General features: G+C 36.2%; 1 protein-coding gene across 4 annotated transcripts in view; it reads left to right on the forward strand.

The window, feature by feature from the left end:
• The window catches only part of Zip48C (Zinc/iron regulated transporter-related protein 48C), a 100,973-nt gene that overhangs the window by 65,294 nt on the left and 15,163 nt on the right, over positions 1 to 20,516 (forward strand). For all 4 annotated transcript variants that reach the window (XM_089103761.1, XM_089103759.1, XM_089103763.1 and 1 more), the window contains one exon: positions 10,149 to 10,218. In XM_089103761.1, the coding sequence (XP_088959887.1) occupies positions 10,149 to 10,218 (70 nt within the window). The remainder of the gene's footprint in view (positions 1 to 10,148; positions 10,219 to 20,516) is intronic.

The raw sequence follows: 20,516 nt of genomic DNA on the forward strand, positions 1-20,516 counted from the left end.
CTGAGTGTATCATTATTGCTGAATATACCGCTGGGATATCCAATTAAATTGGAATATCCAATTTAATCTCTGGGTCTTGTGTATCTGCCGATCTTCCATGGTTGCGGTGTCGTAATCTAATAAATAAAGAACCAACTGTAACGTAACTGTAATGTCGTAAGATAACCTAATAAAGAACCAACTTTAGCCCATATAATCAAAAATATAACAACGTGTTTTGAAAAAAACTACCAAATGAGGAAGAATCGTCATTTGAAGCTGATTCAGGATTGATAATTGTTATTTTCGGGCCCTTCCGTACTTTGCAAAGCCATTTGATCAAGCTTTGAGATGGCCCTTTTGTTCAAAATAGCCGTTAGGTCCAATAGATATGCCCCAGGGGGAAACATTACTCCCACAGCACTTGGGGCAATAGCCGTAAATAATACAAATTAATAATTGTTTAAGCATAAGTTTTATAATGAAAAATGGGGGGCATGTTTGATATTTGGAGTTTGATCAGCTAGTAGCTTTCAGGAATCATTCTCTAAATAAAAAGGATCGAATGTTTTGTTTTGGGAGGGGATATGGGCCCGGAAAAAGGCCAAAATTTGTTTGCCCTAATTAGTTTGAAAATTACAGACGTCAACCTGTAGGCCAAGATAAACTTAATCTGCCAACAAGTATTGTGGGGTACACCCCCCCCCCCCTCTCTAAAAAGAAATTAGGGCTTACAATTTTTCCTCGGCTCTTAGTATTGAAGGGGTTCTCGTCGAAGCTTGGGAGAGGGCTATTTATATTTCAAATTAAAAGTACTGGTCAGAAAGCTATTGCCCCCCGCCCCCCTTTATATCTCCAATGACTTGGATTAAAGTTGGAGATGATTATTTTGTTAAAAAATTTTGAAGATTTCATAAGTATTCCTCCAGGGTCAACATCCCCCGAGCAGCCACAGGCAATGGCCATAAAAACTTTCAAATTACTTATCTTTTGCGGATTGATTACAGTATAAAAAGCAGCCATATTTATTCTTTGTTTTCAAATCAGCTACAAGTAACCTTTTCGGGTCTTTCAGACGACCAAGATTTCTCAAGTTATCTGAATGTATGACTCGGAGACGACACGCCTGTATGAGTAAATCAAAATGTGTTATGTGCTGCAGAATTTTTGTATTATCTGCGATATTTTGGGAATGACTTTGGGGATCAACTTCAAACTCTCACGGGTCATGGGGGGAAGGGTTTAAGTAAATCTCAAACTAGGCTGAGGGGAAGGAGCAGAAGTAAGTCGGAAGAAGCTATGTTGACATAGACAATATTTATTGACACCCTTGACATAGCACTAAGAAGCACTAAAACTGAGCTATTCACAAGGCACATAAAAATTGCACAAATACGAACTACAATTACTTTATGCTGCTAAACAGACAAAATAATAGACGTGAAAAAGGAACAAAATAATCATTGTACCATGTTGTGTTGCAATAAACTGATTCCAACTTGTTGTATCTTCAGGGGTGCTTTGGGGGGAGGGGGAGGATACACCTGTATTTTGAGCTTCTTAGAATGTATTGTCCAAATTTGGTTATAAGATTTTGGTGGCGGTTTTGGAGTAACTTTAGTCCCAGTAATTAAGGGCCTTTTTGTAGGAAGTATAGCTTATTCCCATCAAAATTTAACAGGCACGTATTTTTATGGCCTCAATATCTTGGCTTAGCCCGGAGCTAAATTGGACGTTTGGGCCCCAAATAGGACACGCGTATTCTAGTACAGTCAGAACTAAAGTTATGTTAGCCCACATTGGCTTTCCCTTGAAACTGAACTTTTCCATTGTAAAAAGCGATTGCAGGGCAGCTTAGCCTTTGTGGACTAGTTCATTCACATAGCTGTTAATTCTGCAATCAGTTATGAAAGTGACACCTAGTATCTTTTCACGGTTCACAAGCTCGAAGAGGGGTACTGGCTCTTAGAAATCTGTTTTTAGACGGTTGAACTTTTTAGACGGTCGAACCTTGTTGAACCTTTTAGACGGCTGAACGTTTTAGACGGTTGAACCTTGTTGAAATTTTTAGACGGTTGAACCTTTTAGACGGTTGAACCTTGTTGAATCTTTTAGACGGTTGAACCTTTTTGACGGTTGAAGTTTTTAGACGGTTGAACCTTGCACTTCGTTTCATCGAGAGTGAGACTTACTAGTTCACAATCGGTGTGAAATATACTCGTAATGTTAGGGTAAAATTTTGGCACAGCAAAGTATCCTTCGAGTCTTTGAGCATAAAGTCTCCTTTGAGTACAAATTTAAGTAGGAAGGATAAATCGCGCAAAACTTAGTAAGAAACTTGATAAGGCTCTACTGGCGGCTGCTCGCTACTCTGTCGAGATTTTCCGATAAAAGCTGCAAGTTCTTTACTCGTAAAGCTTGGGAATGTGGTGCCTATAACAGCGAAGAAATTATTTACCTCTGACGCTGTCAAATAAGAGTTATCGTCTTTAGAATTTGTAAGTGAGGGTCTCAGGTTTTGCCGGTTAGCTTCTTTACTGAATCGTGCTGTTTTTTGCAGTTCCTAAACAGACATAGATCAACGTGATTTGCAGCAAACGATTTGTTGGTTTTGCGGCAGAAGGCAACGGCTTAGTTGCACAATGCTTTATCATGAGTTTGAGACTGATGATTCATAAGAGCCTTGACTTCAATTTTGATCTATGGGTGACCAGAGGAGGACTTCTAAACAGTTTTTGCAGGGATCTGCTCCTCCTAATTTTAATACAAGATCGAGATTAAAGGTTCGGTTCTTCTGTCCAGGGCTTGTTCATTGATGACTGCTGGGAAATCGTACTGAATTGTCCATCGACCGAAAGACCGGATGTTATTCAGTAACAGGTCTTACTACAACAGGGACGCGTTTAGGAGCTACTGCAGAAATTTGGCCTGTCAGAAGACAGCATAATGTTCTGATTTAGACAATGATCCCAGGCTGTGGGGATTGTGTTAGAAGCTTTCAGCATTTGTAAAAATCGAGTCTAGTGTACCGCAAGCAAAATGAGTAGCGGTTTTAACAACTTGCTTCAGACCTAGGCTAGAAGCCAAATACTGTTTAAGTGTCTGATTAAAATTCTACACACAACAATGGCGGGGCAGCTGAAATTTCGGCCGTTTTTGCAAATACAATAATAATTTTTGGGATTTCTCGCGCTTTCTGAATAGACGACATCTTCCAAAATAAGGCACGAGAAGTGTGTACCATGAGTAAGATGTGATGTATTTGAAATACCAAAATAAAGTTCCTTTCTAAAGATAATTCCGATTTCTTATAATTAAGCTAAATCTAGTCGCAAAAATGAAAAGTCCTTAATCAGCAAAATAAGAGAAACTCCATTTCTAGATTCAGTCAGATAACGGTGCTAGTCGTTAGAATTTCGCTAAGAAAATTGTAGCAAAAAAAATGCAAAGCACAACATTTCTAAGGAAGTTTAAAAGGCAAAAATACGTTTGAAATCCTGACTAATCTGAAATATCTTAAAGAGATTATTGGACGAGGATTCGCGTCCTTGGGGCACGTGAGCCAATGGCAGGCAGTCCCTAGGGCGCAGGACGAAAGAACTGCGTTTGGGAGTGGGGTAAATGTGTTTGTTAATTTTAATATGAATTCAGACCTCAAATGGTTAGAACCGCAAATAATCTCGGTCACCATTATTGTCATTGAAGTGACCCGTTGCTGCAAAACTAAGCACGTGAGTTCAATAAATCTATTGTCTTTTTACATGTGTTTGTTTCTCTTATATGTCTGGGTCTAGTCCGATAATAGGTTATTAGTTCGCCAGTCTCCAAGGTAAATGCTCCCAAAGGAATCTGATCTCCAGATAGCTCAAGAAAGAAGAAGCCACATTTGTATGTCTACATGTTCAATTTTCTCTCATTAATTGAGAGAGGTGTTAGCCTAGTTGACACAATCTCCAGCACTATAAGTGGCGCTATAGGAGAAATTTCTATCACCACAGTAGCGAATCTTCCCATTACCACAATATAAATTCTTTTATCGCTACAAGTGCCCGGGTAGTCCTTTAGGCCTTTTATAAGCCCACAAGCATTCATGGGCTGGGTTTTGCAGTTGGGGCAGGAGCCTGTGGGGAATGTTGTTTCTGCAAAATATTGCTACGGTGCCACCATTAGGATTGAGGCCTCTGTGTTACCGTGTAATAATTTTAGTGGTAAAACCAGAGATAGTGCAAGTTTGTTCAGTCACGTTCCAGCTGTCTGTAATAGCGGCAACTGAGATATTATTCTGACGTAAGACTGTTTCCAGTTTATCCATCTTGTTCGAGACTCTGGATTGAGAATAGTTCAGGTCGCAATAAAGGAGGTAGAAGGTGTGTGCAATTAATCCGTGACTTATTTGTAGCTGGCTGCTGCTTCGGGGGGAAGCTCAATTAGTTGAATAGGTACAAGACATCGTTGATTTTGTGGTTTGGGCTTACTTATGGGACACTCTGTTAGTTACAACCGCAGGAATGGGATTACACACCATTAGTTTTTCTCCTTTTTGCCTTGGTGCCGGCCCTGCAGCCGCGGTATTTCTGCAGGTTTGTTTGATTTGCAACATACGCTCCGTCTACCTCAGATCTGAGAATCTGAATGAATGCAATGTTTTTTGGATACATGGCGCCAAAACAGGTGAATTACAATATCTAAGTTTGAGCAGGCGTAACTTCACTGCGGAAGCTTCGATCAGCATGTTCGTGGTATTAGAAAAAAAAACACAAGGTAGCTCAGGTCATCGAAATAGCATCCCTGTAATATCTCGAGATTGGCTTGAGGAATGAAGTTAACTAGAGTGAGTTTTGAACTCTTAGTTTTAGCTTACTCTTGTATCATTCACCAGCAGGGTGATAACAAGGGGCTACCGTATCGGATATTTGACGGGTTTCGCCTCCATGTATAATTGCCTCTCAGTCATCTCACTTTACGTACCCCCCTGCTTCGCCTCAACTCCTTAGCTTGTTAGTTAGAGATAGTTTAAGTTTGACCAGGACGTGGTGTTAATTATTGGGAGGAATCCCAACTCAGAGGTTTTTCTGAAGAAAACCTGTACATGCATTAGCTGATAACTATCGCTGATACCTGTTGGCTTTTGGATAGTAGGCAAACCTACCAATATGCGTTTCGTATCTCTTCAACAATGGTGGTTTGTTATGTATGTATGTATGTATTCCCCAAAAAAAGTCACCGAGCCGTAGGAAAAAAAGAAAACCAAACATAAACATAACAAAACCAAACCCTTGTACATTTCACAAACATAAACATATGTGTATTTCACCCTTGGGAACCCCTCTGGGGATGGAGTTGGAACTTTTTGGTTGTGTAGAAGACAAAAGCGGGAGGACCAGGTGGAATATTAAATCTAATTTTGGTGGGACGCGGCTACAAATCTACGGTCTACGTGAATTTTTTTTTTTTTTTTTTTTTTATAGAAATTTGAATTAGGATTAGGATTTTATTATATTATTAAGATTAGGATCAGAAGTAGGATTTATTCTCGTTTTTGTCGTGAAGTAAATTAAAAGCAATTATGTGTTACTAAGTTATCAAAATAGTATTATTTCTACATCTTTGGAATAATTTGGGCATCATGTTGAAAATTTCAAGTAGTGTTTAGGGGGCGGGCAAGTAGACCTCAAGTTTTAACTTAGGGAGTGAGATGAGATGAGATATTTATTTCGAAAAAATCGCTATCACAAGCCCACAAAGGGCCGAATTCGGACTTTGGAGTCGACAATATAAATGGTTACACTAAAAATGCAAAGAACAACAACGAAATAGAGAAAACCATAATGAACATCATTTAAAAGTCAATAATTAAAACTGTAAAAAGTCAATTAAAAAATTAAAAAGATAAAAACTGGTCAAACTAAACTTAGAGCGAGACATAAATGCATTAAAAACTGGTCAAACTAAACTTAGAGCGAGACATAAATGCATTTAAATTAAAAGGGATACTAAGAAAGCGTCAACAATTCTACTACAGTAAATCAATAAAAGAGTTAAAAACAATAAAAACAGGTCCAGAAAGGGGGAGGGGGGGGGGGCAGCAAATGACTACAAGAACCTGGGCAGGACCATAAACTAATAAACAAAAAAGTGGGAGAAAAAAGAAACTATTGAGACATTTTATTCATTTTTTCTGTCATGAAGAGGATAAAAGTTCTTTCGTATCTGGAAATAATGTAGCGAATGGGAGACAAAGCAGGGATTGGCTCAGAAACAGCTCGAGGTGGCCGTAATCTGGATGGGGAGTGACGTTTGGGGAAAATACTTGCCGTCCGAGGGTTTGTTATGGCATTTTTTGAAAAACGGAGGCACAACGAAACCCTCCTTTGCTCCAGGGTTTTCAGACTAGCCTTTTTTTTAGGAGCAGAGAGTATGGCACCTCGCCTTCTTTGAAAATTATTCGCAAGGCCCTTTTTGAATTGTTTCGATTTCAGTGAGCAGGGTCTTTGATCCACCTAAGAGCTTTTGCATTATAAAGCACTTTGGGAGTTCCTCATGGTTATTTGGTGAGGTAAATCACAGAAGGATATATGTTGCTAGATGATCCAAACTGGTAGGCTGCTAGGTGAGTATTTTCTATATCCTGGGAACAACTCTGAGGATCAGGCTGAAAATACCGGGGAGGGTTGAGAGGAAAAGCAAAATATCCTCGAATTTTTTCTTTGGGTAGGGCGTTAGAGTGGAAGGATCTAAATATTTGGTACTGTTTGAAAATCGGTTTGAAAAATTTCAAACAGATATGTTTGAAATTTTTATACCAGGAGTAGTTTGTTGATGTAGACTGAAAGGAACCACGTGTAGACAGGTTATCAAAATAGCGCGTCTGCGTTATCTCAGAAACACGTTTCTTCATTATTTTTAGCCTTCGTTTTTCCTAAGAGCAGCTCCTAGCCATTCTAAAAGTTCCAAAGACAGCGAACTATGTGGATATTATCAGAAATAATTTTTATAGTAATATGTATAATAAATTAATATATAATATATACATTAATTAATATATAGTATTTTTTTCTAGATTGTTTTTTCTTATTTTTTCTTCATTGTCTTAGTCTTCCTTTTTAGTAAGAACAGCTCCTAACCTACCAAGAAGTTTCAAAAATAGGCAAATTATATTGAAAGTATTGTGCATAATATCTGTCATATATCCTGTACTAGTATATATACCATGTTGCTTCTTTTTCTGTCTCGATTTTTGTCATTGATTTTTCTTTTTGTTTCTTTATTTTTTTTTCGTGTCCGTGTTTGATAAGATCAGCTCCTACCTAATCAAACATTTCCAAAAATAGACAAATGGTATGGTAAAAATGAGAAACGTTTTCTAGCTCCTAACTGTCAAAAAGTTCCAAAAATAGGCAAATAATGTAGAAAACGGTAGAAATATTTTCCATATTACTATATGTCATGTACTAAGTCATTTCTTTTTTGTTTCTTAAGTTTTTTCATGGTTTCTCCTTTTGATTATTTCATTTTCTTTGTCTTTCTTTTTTTTGTAAGAGCAGTTCCTAAACAATCAACAAGTTTCAAAAAATAAGCGAATTGTATGAAAAATATTGGAAATATTTTCTCTGCCAGTATAATTTTTTTTTTGTTTCTTCATCTTTTTTTGTCTTTGTTTTTCCTAAGATGAGCTCCTGGCCAATCAAAAAGTTCCAAAATAGGCAATTAATGTGGAAAATGATATAATATATTATGTATACTATTAAATGTATTAAATTCATTTCTGTTTTGTTTCTTTTTTATTTTTTGCTGTTACTTCGTCTTCCTCGTCGTAGATTTCCATAAGAGCAGCTCCTAATTAGTCAGCAAGCTCCAAAAATAGACAAAAAATAGGAAAAATATTAGAAATATTTTCTCCACCGGTATACATAATAAATTCCTTTTTTTTCTTTGTCGTTTCTACTTATTGTTTCTTCAATTCTTTCGTCTTTTTTTCCTATTAAATAAAAGAAAATTTTTTTTAATTGAAAGTAGGGAACGACATTAAAACTTTTAAACGAGCAGAAATTATTCTGTATATGAAAGGGGCTGTCCCCTCCTCAAAGCCTCGCTTTTTACGCTAAAGTTTTATTGTTTTGAAAAATAGAGTTGTGAGAAAGAATCAAACTTTAGCGTAAAGAATGAGGCGTTGAAGAGGGGATAGCCCCTTTCATATACAGAATAATTTCTGCTCGTTTTAAGTTTTAATGTCGCTCCTTACTTTCAGTTAAAAAAACTTGTTTTTTTTATTTAATTTCTGAACGTTTTTAAATTAATGCAGGTTTTGATTTTGGCTCACCGTACATGAATAATTAAAAAGCAATTTGCAAATTGATTTTATTTTTTTGGCTAAATGGCTGCCTCGAAAGTTGTTTAAATTTATTTACAAACGTTTTTATTAGTAATAAATATACCTAACTTACGAATTAACTTACGTAACGAACTTCTATATTCATATATTTTTCATATATTTTTAACACGTATTTTAGGGGGTTCGCCCCCTAGTCAATACCTCGGTTTTTACGTTAAGGTTTTAATTTTGTTCCAATTCTTTAAAAATTACCCCTTATTCACAAAGGCCGTTAATTAGAATAAATAGCTCTTATGAAAGTATTAAAATAAAAGTTCAAAATAGGGATAAAATCCTTTTTAATAGACAGTGTATAGAAAATTCACAAAAAATACCAGATATTTCGGTCACATATACAGTGACCGTCATCAGTAGTAAAACTTTACTACTGATGACGGTCACTGTATGTGTGACCGAAATATCTGGTATTTTTTGTGAATGTTCTATACACTTTTATTTTATCGTCATGGAAAGGCAGTGAAATTATCTATGAAAGTATTAAAAAACTTTAGCGTAAAGAGTGAGGTATTGACTAGGGGGCGAACACAATCATATACGTAATAATTTCTGTTTGTTTTAGTTTTTGATGTTGCTCCTTACTTTCTGTTGAAAAACTTGTTTTTTTTTCTTAATTTAATTTCTGATCGTTATTTTTAAATAATGCTGCGAAATCCAGTGCCCCCTTCATAGCAATGTCCCTTCCGCCATTAAAATTTCCTCCATGGAAAGATCCTCCACCGTAACCCCCGACCCCCCCCACCCCCGCCCACACTATCAGGAACACTCCCCCTGAAAACGTCTGTATACTTCCAATAACCAATACTATATGTAAAGAATGGGCAGTCTCATAACTTGTAGCCCTTCCCCTGGGGAGTCTGTGGGATTCAGTCATCCTCAAAGACATACTTATTATATGTTTCACCATGCTGAACAAAATGGATATCTCAAAATTTTGAGCGGGTGACTTTGGGAAAAAAATGAGCGTGGGAGGCGGCCGAATTGCCCTCCATTTTTTGGGTCACTTAAAAAGTGCACTAGAACTTTTAATTTCCGTTTGAATGAGCCTTCCCGCGATATCCTAGGACCACTGGGTCGATACTATCACCCCTAGAAAAAAAAAACAAACACGCATTCGTGGTAGTTCTTCTTGGAAAAAATACAAAAATCCGTAGTCTTTCATATAGGAGTCAAAAATATCAACAGTGAGAATCTCTGATATATTGAATTTGATTGCATAATTCTTCATAAGATCCTCTGACTTTTGGGGGGTGTTTTCCACCTTTTTTCGAAAATAAGCCACATTTTCGCAGGCGTGTTACTTTTGATGGTTGGGACTAAACTTGATCAGCATGAAAATCTGATTCTTTTGATGTATTCATTGGTATCTAAATTCCGTTTATTAGAGTTTGGTCACTATTGATCCGGGTCGTTCCTTACTTACAGTTCGTTCACGAACTGTTTGATATGCAGCTCCTAACCAATCAAAAGCTCCAAATTAGGATGGTCTCGTGAAATTATTATAAATATTTTTTGCATATACTAAATTCCTTTCTATATTTGTTTCTTCATTGTTTTTTGCTTGCTTCTTTCCTTTTTCTTATTCTTCGTTTTTTTCTTTGTTTTTTTTGCTTCTTCTTTCCTTTCCTTGCTTCTTTTTTTCCTTGCACTTATCGGTTGCATTTTTAAAAAGAAGAGGTCCCAACCAATCAAAAAGTTACAAAAATCGGTGAATTACATGGAAAATGTTAGAAATTTTTTCTTATACTATATATATTTTAAATTCCTTTCTTTTTTCCAGAGGGATTGGCTGTTGGAGTTGGTTTTGGGGCAATAGGAACTACACCAGGTGCAACTTTAGAAAATGCAAGGTATTGATACTACCTATTTATCAGTCATTTGGAAAATAACCGGGAAATAAAGGAAAATGAAATCGGGAAATAAGACGGAAGGAAATTTTGGTATTTTATTCTGGGACTTGCATCTTATTTTTATTGATATCTAAGTATTCTTGCAAGGGAGTAAAGAATGGATCTCCAGTAGTAAAGGAGGAGGAGGAGAATCATGCGCAACTGTGATGACCTTGGATGGCTTGTCTTTTAACTTTTATCTCTTAACTTTATCTTTTATCTTTTATCTTTTTGTCTTTTATCTTTTAACTTTATCTTTTATCTTTTTGTCTTTTATCTTTTAACTTTATCTTTTATCTTTTATCTTTTTGTCTTTTATCTTTTAACTTTATCTTTTATCTTTTATCTTTTATCTTTTAACTTTATCTTTTATCTTTTATCTTTTTGTCTTTTAACTTTTAACTCCTCGGATATCATCATGATGGTATTTTCGGTATGTCCCCTGCTTTACACTGTTATAAGTAGCTCGTGGAAGGGGACTGTTGAAAAGTTTTCCCGCCAGCGCTGGGGAAGTGGTCCTTTGGAAAGAGATGTCAATTCTTCTTCCAACGGCACCTTTAGGTATTTGAGCTGGGGATATGTTGTGGACGTGTCCTAACCACGCAAACTGTTAAATCTTTGATTTAGTAGCTGTATTTTAATGTGAGAATAAGACCTGTCCTCCGATTTTTAACAAAAAATTTTGACAAATAGGACTATACAAATTTCATTTGTAGTTCAACTTAGACAACATAACAAATATAACAAAATATGTAACAATATAAAAATATCTACAAAATAAAATAAACCAAAAATAAGCTTGCAGTTCAACTGAGTCCGAATCCAAATCATCTCCAAATAAGAATCCAATTTCTTATTTAAAATAAATTCTGTGGGCTTTTAACAAAGTTTGATAATTATGTTAATTAAATGAATTCTCATTAAGATTCTTGTTGATCAACGCAGTCCGAACCCATATAGTTCAAGCTCAAACCTGATTAAACCCCCTGGAAGAGCTTTAAAGCAGTAGATATCTTCTTCTGGGAATGGAATAATATCAAAATTCTTAGGAATTATTCTTTCGAAGAAATAAGACATTTTGAATTCGTAACAAATATTTCGAAAGCCTTCAGTATAAGAATTTAGCCCTACTATTCTAACGAAAGTCAAAATTCTACTCAGAAACACTGTGTTTTTTTTTTTTAATTTGAATAGTTTAACATATTTTTTTCTAATATTCTCGTAGCAGAATAGTTTTTTGGAAAATAGCATGCAAGGGTGCAAAAGCCGCCTTAGGTTTTGGGTAGTATATGGTGACTTGAAGTGTGTCCAGTTTGGCTGCTATTTAATATAAGAAAAACAGTAGGTGACGTCTAAAGTTAAAATTAGATGTATTTTGAATTTAAAATTTGTCGTCACTGAGAGGAGAGGAGGGGGTTTTATTAAAAAAAAAGAAGAGGCGCCTTAGGGAGGAAGGTTAAAAACGCAGCTGAGAACATTACCGAAGACGCTTTAAGGTAGAAGAGAGAAAGTGTTTTTACTGGTGTAGAGAAGAGAAGAGAGAAGGAACTGGGTGATAGATTTTACGAGAATAAAAGAAAAGAAAAGGAAATAAGCAAGGAAATTAGGAGGTAGAGAGGGTTTAGTATTGAGGCCCCGTAAACGCAGTCAAAACTCAAATAAACCCCAAGCTGGGGAAAAAATGCAATTTTTGGGGTCGTGTATACTGTTACATGGATAACTCCAATCATTCTCATCTTCCGTTGTTTGGATGCAAGTACATATTGTAAATCATTAAATAATTTTTTGGACCATAGTGCTCCTTCCATTTACAAATAAATTGACATTAAATTATTGAAAACGGGAAAAACTTTTAATGAGACTGATAATGCTGAAAGAAAAAAAAAAATTATATATACGAATAATATTGAAAGCCCGAATGTTTTGGCCTCACATATGGAAGCCCTTGTCAACGGGTAAAATAGCAAAAAAAAAAATAGCTTGAACGAATTGATATGTTCTTTTATGACGATATTCTTTGATTCGGGCTGATAAAAACTAAGGACGTGATTTTCACTAGTCCATCTTTTACCAGGGTTTTCTCCCTAAGGTCGGCTCTGTTGAATTTCTCTTTAAAGGAAACAATAAATATATTCTCAGGGATAAAATCCTTTGAGAGAGCGTTCCAAATAGAGGCGCAGCGTATTACCAAATCTTTTTTTGTAAATAATCTGGCCGTGCCATTTTTTTTGGTACGTTTGTACTAATTACGGGGTAATCTCCTTATAGGTAAACTGACCATATCTTGTTTTCTGGCAGGGCGATACTAAAGGCAGGGTATTCCTCCTTTTGTAGGTAATTAATTAAAAAAACTTTTTCCACAAAACAAGTTTTTCAAAGAAAAGTAAAGAACTCCATTAAACCAAAAATAAGCAAAAATAAAATCAAATAATCTACCTAGCTCGAAACTACCACAAATCAGCATCGATAAATAAATGAAAGCCAAAACGAACAGAAATTACAATAAATAACCGAGTTAAACTCTAAACGAGCAGAAATTGCCATAAGTTGGGCGCAAAACCCCTATGACTTGCCAAGGCCAAAACAAAATTTGCACTTTACTGAAAAAATACAAATGAATGTGCATTGGCAGTTTAATATACATATGCTGATATTTAGTAATCAAAATGTTAAAATTATTTGATTTATTAAAGTTATAAAAGTAAAAACATTTATATTTTTTTCAGTAAAGTGCAAATTTTGTTCTGGCCTTGGCAAGGCACAGGGGTTTTGCGCTTAACTTATGTTAATTTCTGTTCGTTTTGAGTTTGACTCGGGTATTTATTTTAATTTCTGTTCGTTTTGGGTTTCATTTATTTATCGATGCTTATTTGTGGTAGTTTCGAGCTTGGTAGATTATTTTATTTTATTTTTACTCATTTTTGGTTTAATGGAGTTCTTTGCTTTTCTTTGAAACACTTATTTTGTGGAAAATTTTTTTTTAGTTAACTTCTGTTCGTTTTATATTGGCATAGTCTTTTCAGGGAAAAAGAAAATAACACTTTAAATCTTTTGTTTTTTAAGACTTTATAGTTTTGCCTGCTATTTGTATGCTTGAGAAAAATTTTCAGTAATTTTTAACAACATACACCAACATACACCATGCAATTTTTAACAACATACACCAACATTTAGTTTTTAAACATAATGGGCAAATGGGAGGGTGGGAGTGGAAGTGGCATTAGTTGCCCTCCAATCACTTTCGACTATTAAAAAGGTTATCAGCCCTTTCTATTTTCAATCGAATGAGCCCTTTTCGAAGTTCCCAAGACAACTCCTTCGATACGAAGTGCCCTGGTCTATACAATAACAACAACAAAAAATATTACTAATCACTTTCGCCTATTAAAGAGGGCACTAGCCCTTTGAATTTTAAATCGAATGAGCCCTTTTCTTAAGTTTCTACGAAAACGTCTTGTATAAAAACCTTATATGCCCCCAGGGCATAACTCAAACCCTTGCCCTGAGGGATGTGGCGGAGTATCCTCCTCAAAAAAATATTTTCTATCTGTAAATCAACTACGCTGAACAAAATGACTATCTCAAAATTTTTATTGGATGTGTTTGGGGGAATGATGGGCGTTGGGGGGGGGGGGCTAGTTGCCCTCCAATCACTTTCGACTATTAAAAAGGGCACTAGCTCCATTGAATTTCCAATCGAATGAGCCGTTTCTAAAGTTTCTACGACAATGCCTTCTATAAAAACCTTATATGCCCCCAGGGCATAACTTAAAACCTTTGCCCCGAGGGTTGTAGGGGAGTTTCCTCCTCAAAAACATATTTTCTACCTGGAAATCAACTACGCTGAACAAAATGGCTATCTCAAAATTTTGATTGGATGTGCTTGGGGGACTGATGGGCGTGGGGGGGGGGGGCGAGGGTCAAGCCTTATAATATTGATTATGGTAACGGGCATTTGTTGTGAGACTTCCCAAATGATTGAGTCCTACTTGAAGTGTCTTCGACCACGCATCCTATAAAAACCGGAACTGCCCCCAAGGTATCCCTTCAATACCAATTACTGCGAGGTGTGGAGTGGTGTCTTTCTAAAAAAGATATTTTCTGTGTGGAAATCAACTACGCTGAACAAAAAGCCTTTCTTTTCTATCTAGAAATCAACTACGCTGAACAAAATGGCTTAAAATTTTAAAATTTTGATTGGATGTGTTTTGGGGGAAGATGGGCGCGGGGCGGGGGGGCGCGGGGCTAGTTGCGCTCCAATCATTTTTGGATATTTAAAAGGGCACTCGCCGTTTGAATTTCCAATCAAATGAGCCTTTTTTGAAGTTTCTACGACAACGCCTTCTGTAAAAACCTTATATGCCCCCAGGGCATAACTTAAAGCCCTTGCCCCGAGGGCTGTGGGGGTGTGTCCTCCTCAAAAACATATTTTCTATCTGGAAATCAACTACGCTGAACAAAATGGCTATCTCAAAATTTTGATTGGATGTGTTTGGGGGAATGATGGGCGTGGGGAGGGGGGGGGGGGTAATTGCCCTCCAATAACTTTCGACTATTAGAAAGGGCACTAGCCCTTTGAGTTTCCAATGGAATGAGCCTTTTTTGAAGTTTCTACGACAACGCCTTCTATAAAAAACCTTTTATGCCCCCAGGGTTGTGGGGGAGTGTCCTCCTCAAAAAGATATTTTCTATCTGGAAATCAACTACGCTGAACAAAATGACTATCTCAAAATTTTCATTGGATTTGTTTGGGGGAATGATGGGCGTGGTGGTGGGGGGTGGGGGGGTGCTAGTTGCCTTCCAATCACTTTCGACTATTAAAAAGGGGACTAGCTTCTCCAATTTGCAATCGAATGAGCCCTTTTCGAACTTTTATACGACAACTCCTTCGATACGAAGTGCCCGGGTATGGAGAAAAAAAAACAACACATTGTGCCCACATCGTTCGGGGGAGGGGGGGCCTAGTTGCCCTCCAATTACTTTCGACTATTAAAAAGGGCACTAGCCCTTTGAATTTCCAATCGAATGAGTCTTTTTTGAAGTTTCTACGACAACGCCTTCTATAAAAACCTTATATACCCCCAGGGCATAACTTAAAGCCCTTGTCCCGAGGGTTTTGGGGGCGTGTCCTCCTCACAAAGATATTTTCTATCTGGAAATCAACTACGCTGAACAAAATGGCTATCTCAAAATTTTGATTGGATGTGTTTGGGGGAATGCTTGGCGTGGGAGGGGGCTAGTTGCCCTCCAATCACTTTCGACTATTAGAAAGGGCACTAGCCCTTTGAGTTTCCAATCGAATGAGCCTTTTTTGAAGTTTCTACGACAACGCCCTCTATAAAAACCTTATATGTCCTCAAAGCATAACTTAAAACCCTTGCCCCGAGGGTTGTGGGGGAGTATCCTCCTCAAAAAGATATTTTCTATTTGGAAATCAACTACGCTGAACAAAATGGCTATCTCAAAATTTTAATTGGATGTGTTTGGGGGAATGATGGGCGTGTGGAGGGCTAGTTACCCTCCAATCACTTTCAAGTATGGAGAAACACCAAAAAAACACATTGTGCCCACATCGTTCTTTACTTAGGCAGCGCTAGCGCGCTGACTATGATTCAGCATTACTGTGTTTTTGTGGGTTTCCGGCACATTCATAAAATGATGAGAAAAAACACAAACCCTGTAAAAAAAATAAAGATAAAATTAAAGAAACTAATATTTCATTTTTTATACATAAAAGTTTACAGAGCTGAAATTATACTTGAGAGGTTTAAAAGTTTCAAAAGTCTTCCATATAAAAGTTATCGAGCTTTGGAAATATTTTCTATTGCCAGAAATGTTTGTCGCAGTTGATTTTGTCCCCATAGATATCTCCTTTGCCAAAGTAAACAACAAAAATCCCAGGTCGGGGTCGCGTCACTCCATCTTCATCTGAACTCTTTAAATATACGCTTTTTTTTTGGTTGTTGTTTTTTTTTTTTTTTTTTGTATAGTGTTTGTGTTTTTTCTCATCAATTTAAATAGGTGTTAATTTATTTAAGGTAGTTTATTTTCTTACCCTTCGATTTCGTTTGATTTGTAAAAGAAAAAAAAATATTCAAACGTAAGATTGTTAAAAGACTTCTAACCTATACCTCATTTTAATTAATCTAACATTCCTTACTTATTTTAAATTAAAAGATTATTTCATTTTGCTAAAATCTCATATCTGAAGGCAACTCCTCCAATACATAATACACAAAATACCTTGAGTTATTTGCGTGAATTATTATTTTGACAGGTTTATAAACATCAACTATAGTTAATGAAATGTGAGTTTTTTTTTAATTATTGATATTCAATTTCATTTATTACTTTGTTTTATATATTTACTTTGTTATTTTATATTGAAATATATAAATAATATAAAATATAAATATATGAAAATATATATTATTTTGCTTAAGATTTGTTTTGTGAGAAAGAATTAGCGACAGCATTAAAAGGATTAAGAAATAATAAGGCTCCAGGTGTTGATAGCGTGGTAAATAAGTTTCCTAAATATGGTGGTTCTGAGGTTAGGACTAAGCTACTGAAGATTATGAATATGATTTTTGAAAAAGGGGAAATACCTAACGATTTTAGGAAAAGCTTAGTTAAACCACTGTATAAGAAAGGCGATAAAAGTGAGTGTGGTAATTATCGAGGCATTAGTCTGGTCTCTCTAGGTAGCAAATTACTTAGTAATATGATACTTTTTAGACTGAGAGATGCTGTAGACAAAGTTTTAGGAGACGAACAGGGTGGTTTTAGAAAAAGTAGAGGATGTGTCGACCAAATTTTCACTTAATAATTGAGAATTGCTTGAGTTGTCATACTCCTTTGGTCCTCAGTTTTATAGATTATGAGCAAGCATTCGATTCTGTTGATAGAAGAGCTCTACCAAAGGACTTATCCTTGTATGGTATACCAGACATATATATTAAAGTGATTAGTGCTATGTACGAGAATAACACTGCTGCGATTAAGGTAGGAAATGAAGTTAGCAGCTGGTTTTGTATTAAATCAGGAGTTAAGCAAGGTTGTGTTCTATCCCTCTTTGTATAGGTCATTTTGATGGACTTTGTCTTAAGGAGCACAGGAAAGGCAATGGGAGACCGTGGAATCAAATGGAGAGGAAAAACTCTCTATGAATTACATTATGCTGATGATTTAAGCATCCTAGATGAAAGTGTGAACAAAATCAATGAAGTTTTACAGGTTTTGCGAGTTCAGGGGGCTAGAATAGGTTTGCAAATTAATATTAAGAAGACTAAGTTACTAAGGCTTGGAATAAGTGAAGATGAAAAGGTGACGTTGGGTAATGAAAAGATTGATCAGGTGGGCAGCTTCACTTACCTTGGTAGTATTATTAGTAAAGACAGTGGGAGCAGTGAAGATATTAAAAGTAAAATAGCCAAGGCTCAGGGTGTTTTTCCACAGTAAAAAAATGTTTGGAAGAATAGGAAGATAAGTCTGTAATCCAAAATTAGAATATTGGAAGCTACAGTGATGACAGTGGTCAAATATCGCTCTGAAGCATGGGTGCTCCAAAAAGCGGATGAAGATTTGCGAGATGGTTCCTAAGAAATTGTCTACGGATTGGTCTGGGTACCTGGCTGACTGATCGTACTTCAAACAGTAGGCTCTACGAAAAATGTGGTTCAATCCCGCTCTCTAGGGCTTTAATGAAAGAAAGGTTGAAATGGCTAGGGCACGTTCTGTGGATGAAGGATGACAGATTGTCAAGGATTGTCCTTTTAGGGCAACCATCTAGGACTAAACAGGAAACAGGTCGTCCGCGTCTGGGGTGGGAGGATGTCATAAGGAAAGATTTAAAGGAAATAGGAACTTCCTCGGAGGGGGTAAAAAGGGAGGTTTTGAACAGAATGGGGTGGAGAAGGAGCGTGCGTAGCTGTTGGCCTCAGGCGGCTTGATGCTGCGGTGAGTTGTTAGTAATAGCAGTAGTAGTAGGTATATATTATTCATATTTATATTAAATTAGATTATTTATTTTGTTCGTGTTTATTTCTCTTTTTTGCTCTTTTTTCCTGTTGGTAAATGATTCCAAATATTTAGCCGAAATATTCTCACGTTTATTATTATATGAATCATAAATTTTTTTTCGGTTTTGCATTAAAAGTTCCCTGTCTTGTGAAAGTTTTGCCTTTTATTTTTGCCTGTCGTATGAAAGTTTTGATTTTAAACATAAATGCAACGGTCGTATAATCTAAGAAATTATTCAGCAATTATAAAGTATTCAACTATAATTGTTGATTTTTAATAAGTTCAATACAATAGTTCACGGTTTAAACTCTTCAAATGGTGACTGCTAAATGTGTCTGATTTATCTTCAAACTAAAAGTTTCATATCCGATTCTGAGTTTATATTGCTTCTTTTTTTTTGTATAGGAGTTCTGAACTTTCTTCTTTTATGATTTGTATAAGAACAAGTTTTATTTTTCTTTCAACGTTAATTTTCTTATTTAAAATTCTACTATTTAAAAAAATTTCATTTCACTCTAATTACAAAAAGGAAGGCAGTGTGGTTAAAAAAATAGTTTTTTGTCTGATAACTATTTCTACCGAGCCTGGCCTGTTGGAAAAATTTCACCAGTTTGAAGTATAGACTTGGCACCAGACAATTTTGTTGTTATTTCCAAAATTGTTCGCTTTTTTTATGGTTTATTAAAATTGAAGTCATTGTGAAAGCTAAATAGATAGCAGTAGATAACAGAAATATTTGTGTCTGTACCGTTTCTTATATTTATTTTCGGAATTTTAGATAACTATTCCTCTGTTTCTGAATTTTTGGGATTTAACCGAATTTTTCCAAAAATAATTCGGCTCTCCGAAATCTTCCCGCCCCCCCCCCTCAAAAGAAGAAACTTTAACGGAAATGAATTTTTGACTTAATGTTCTTGTGTTAATGAACATCATTTTTTTGCGGAGATTTCAGAAAACTAGTTTTCTTTTGACAAAACCAGGTAAACCCAGAATTCGGTAAGCAGTTAAAAAGTCGGGGATAATGCACTGATTAAGGACGAGAATGATTTCACAGAACAGTTGAAATAGATGGCATTGTGGTTGTTTTCAAATCTCGGATTTACTTTTGGATTTGGGTTTATCGTGACTTGAAGATCATTATATCTTGAAAATTTTATTTGTTTAAATTGAGCCGTGAAAAGAATTGAGCCCCTAGATTGAGCATAATGCACGTAACCAGTGCATAATGCACTGGCTAAGGTATTTTAGGCCTTTATTTTTGGAAAATGTGGTCGTTTCTTGAAAATTAGAGTTGATTTAGTACATTATATATACGAGATTATGACAAGTTGAAGGCACTACTCAGTGTCGCCTTTTGGGGTGGCAAATGGTGCGAGACCCCGTGGTATCAGGGCCAAATATGTTGCAAATTACATTCACGTGAGTGATTTTGTGACTTTGCGTGGGACTTCACCGAAAAAGCCGTGTAATGTACAGCTGGGGTCTCTAAATGTGGAGCTTCCCTTTAATTGGAGTGGTGCAAGTGGTTGTAAAGCTGTCAAAACTCCCTACAACTGTCAAAATCCACCCTCGATTGGGCCTTTTAGCCCTGGTCACCAGATGAATGTCCTTTCCTGTTGTTCATTTAATTAATTTAATTTATCCCACTGTTTATTATATGTGGTCTTGTCGAACCAAAACGTTCCCACTGAACCATAGTAATCAGATTGTGATTCCTGCTCCCGCTGGAGGCTAAATTGTTATTGGTCCCGCTACATTATGATCACGACGTCAGGTCCCGCGCAGTGGTGGCTGCACAAAGCCCCACGCACCAGTAAGGCTGGTTCTGACACTAATCGATTCCTTTTTTGGCTTTTTCCCACGTATAATAATCCGATCACTTGCAAATGCGTCTTCCTGTATATAGCCAAAGAAATATATAAAAACTAAAAAAAAACTAAAATAATGGAATTCTTGCTTTATAATACACAGGATTTTTAATTAATCAGATTATCATGCTTATATACACTGTCAATATAACACGAATGACAATGGTCAAATATGGCCTTGAATCATGGGCGCTCCGAAAAGCGGATGAAGATTTGCTAGATGTTTTCCAGAGAAATTGCTTACGGATTGTTCTGGGTGCCGGGCTGACTGACCGTATTTCAAACAGTAGGTTTTACGAAAAATATATTAATTTAGAGTTTATTAGTATATAACAATTTAATATATTCAAGTTAATATATAACAATTCA

Source organism: Artemia sp. Qi Xiang Cuo, chromosome 17 (genome assembly GCF_049724085.1).
Source record: "Artemia sp. Qi Xiang Cuo chromosome 17, ASM4972408v1, whole genome shotgun sequence".
NCBI classification, from domain to species: domain Eukaryota; kingdom Metazoa; phylum Arthropoda; class Branchiopoda; order Anostraca; family Artemiidae; genus Artemia; species Artemia sp. Qi Xiang Cuo.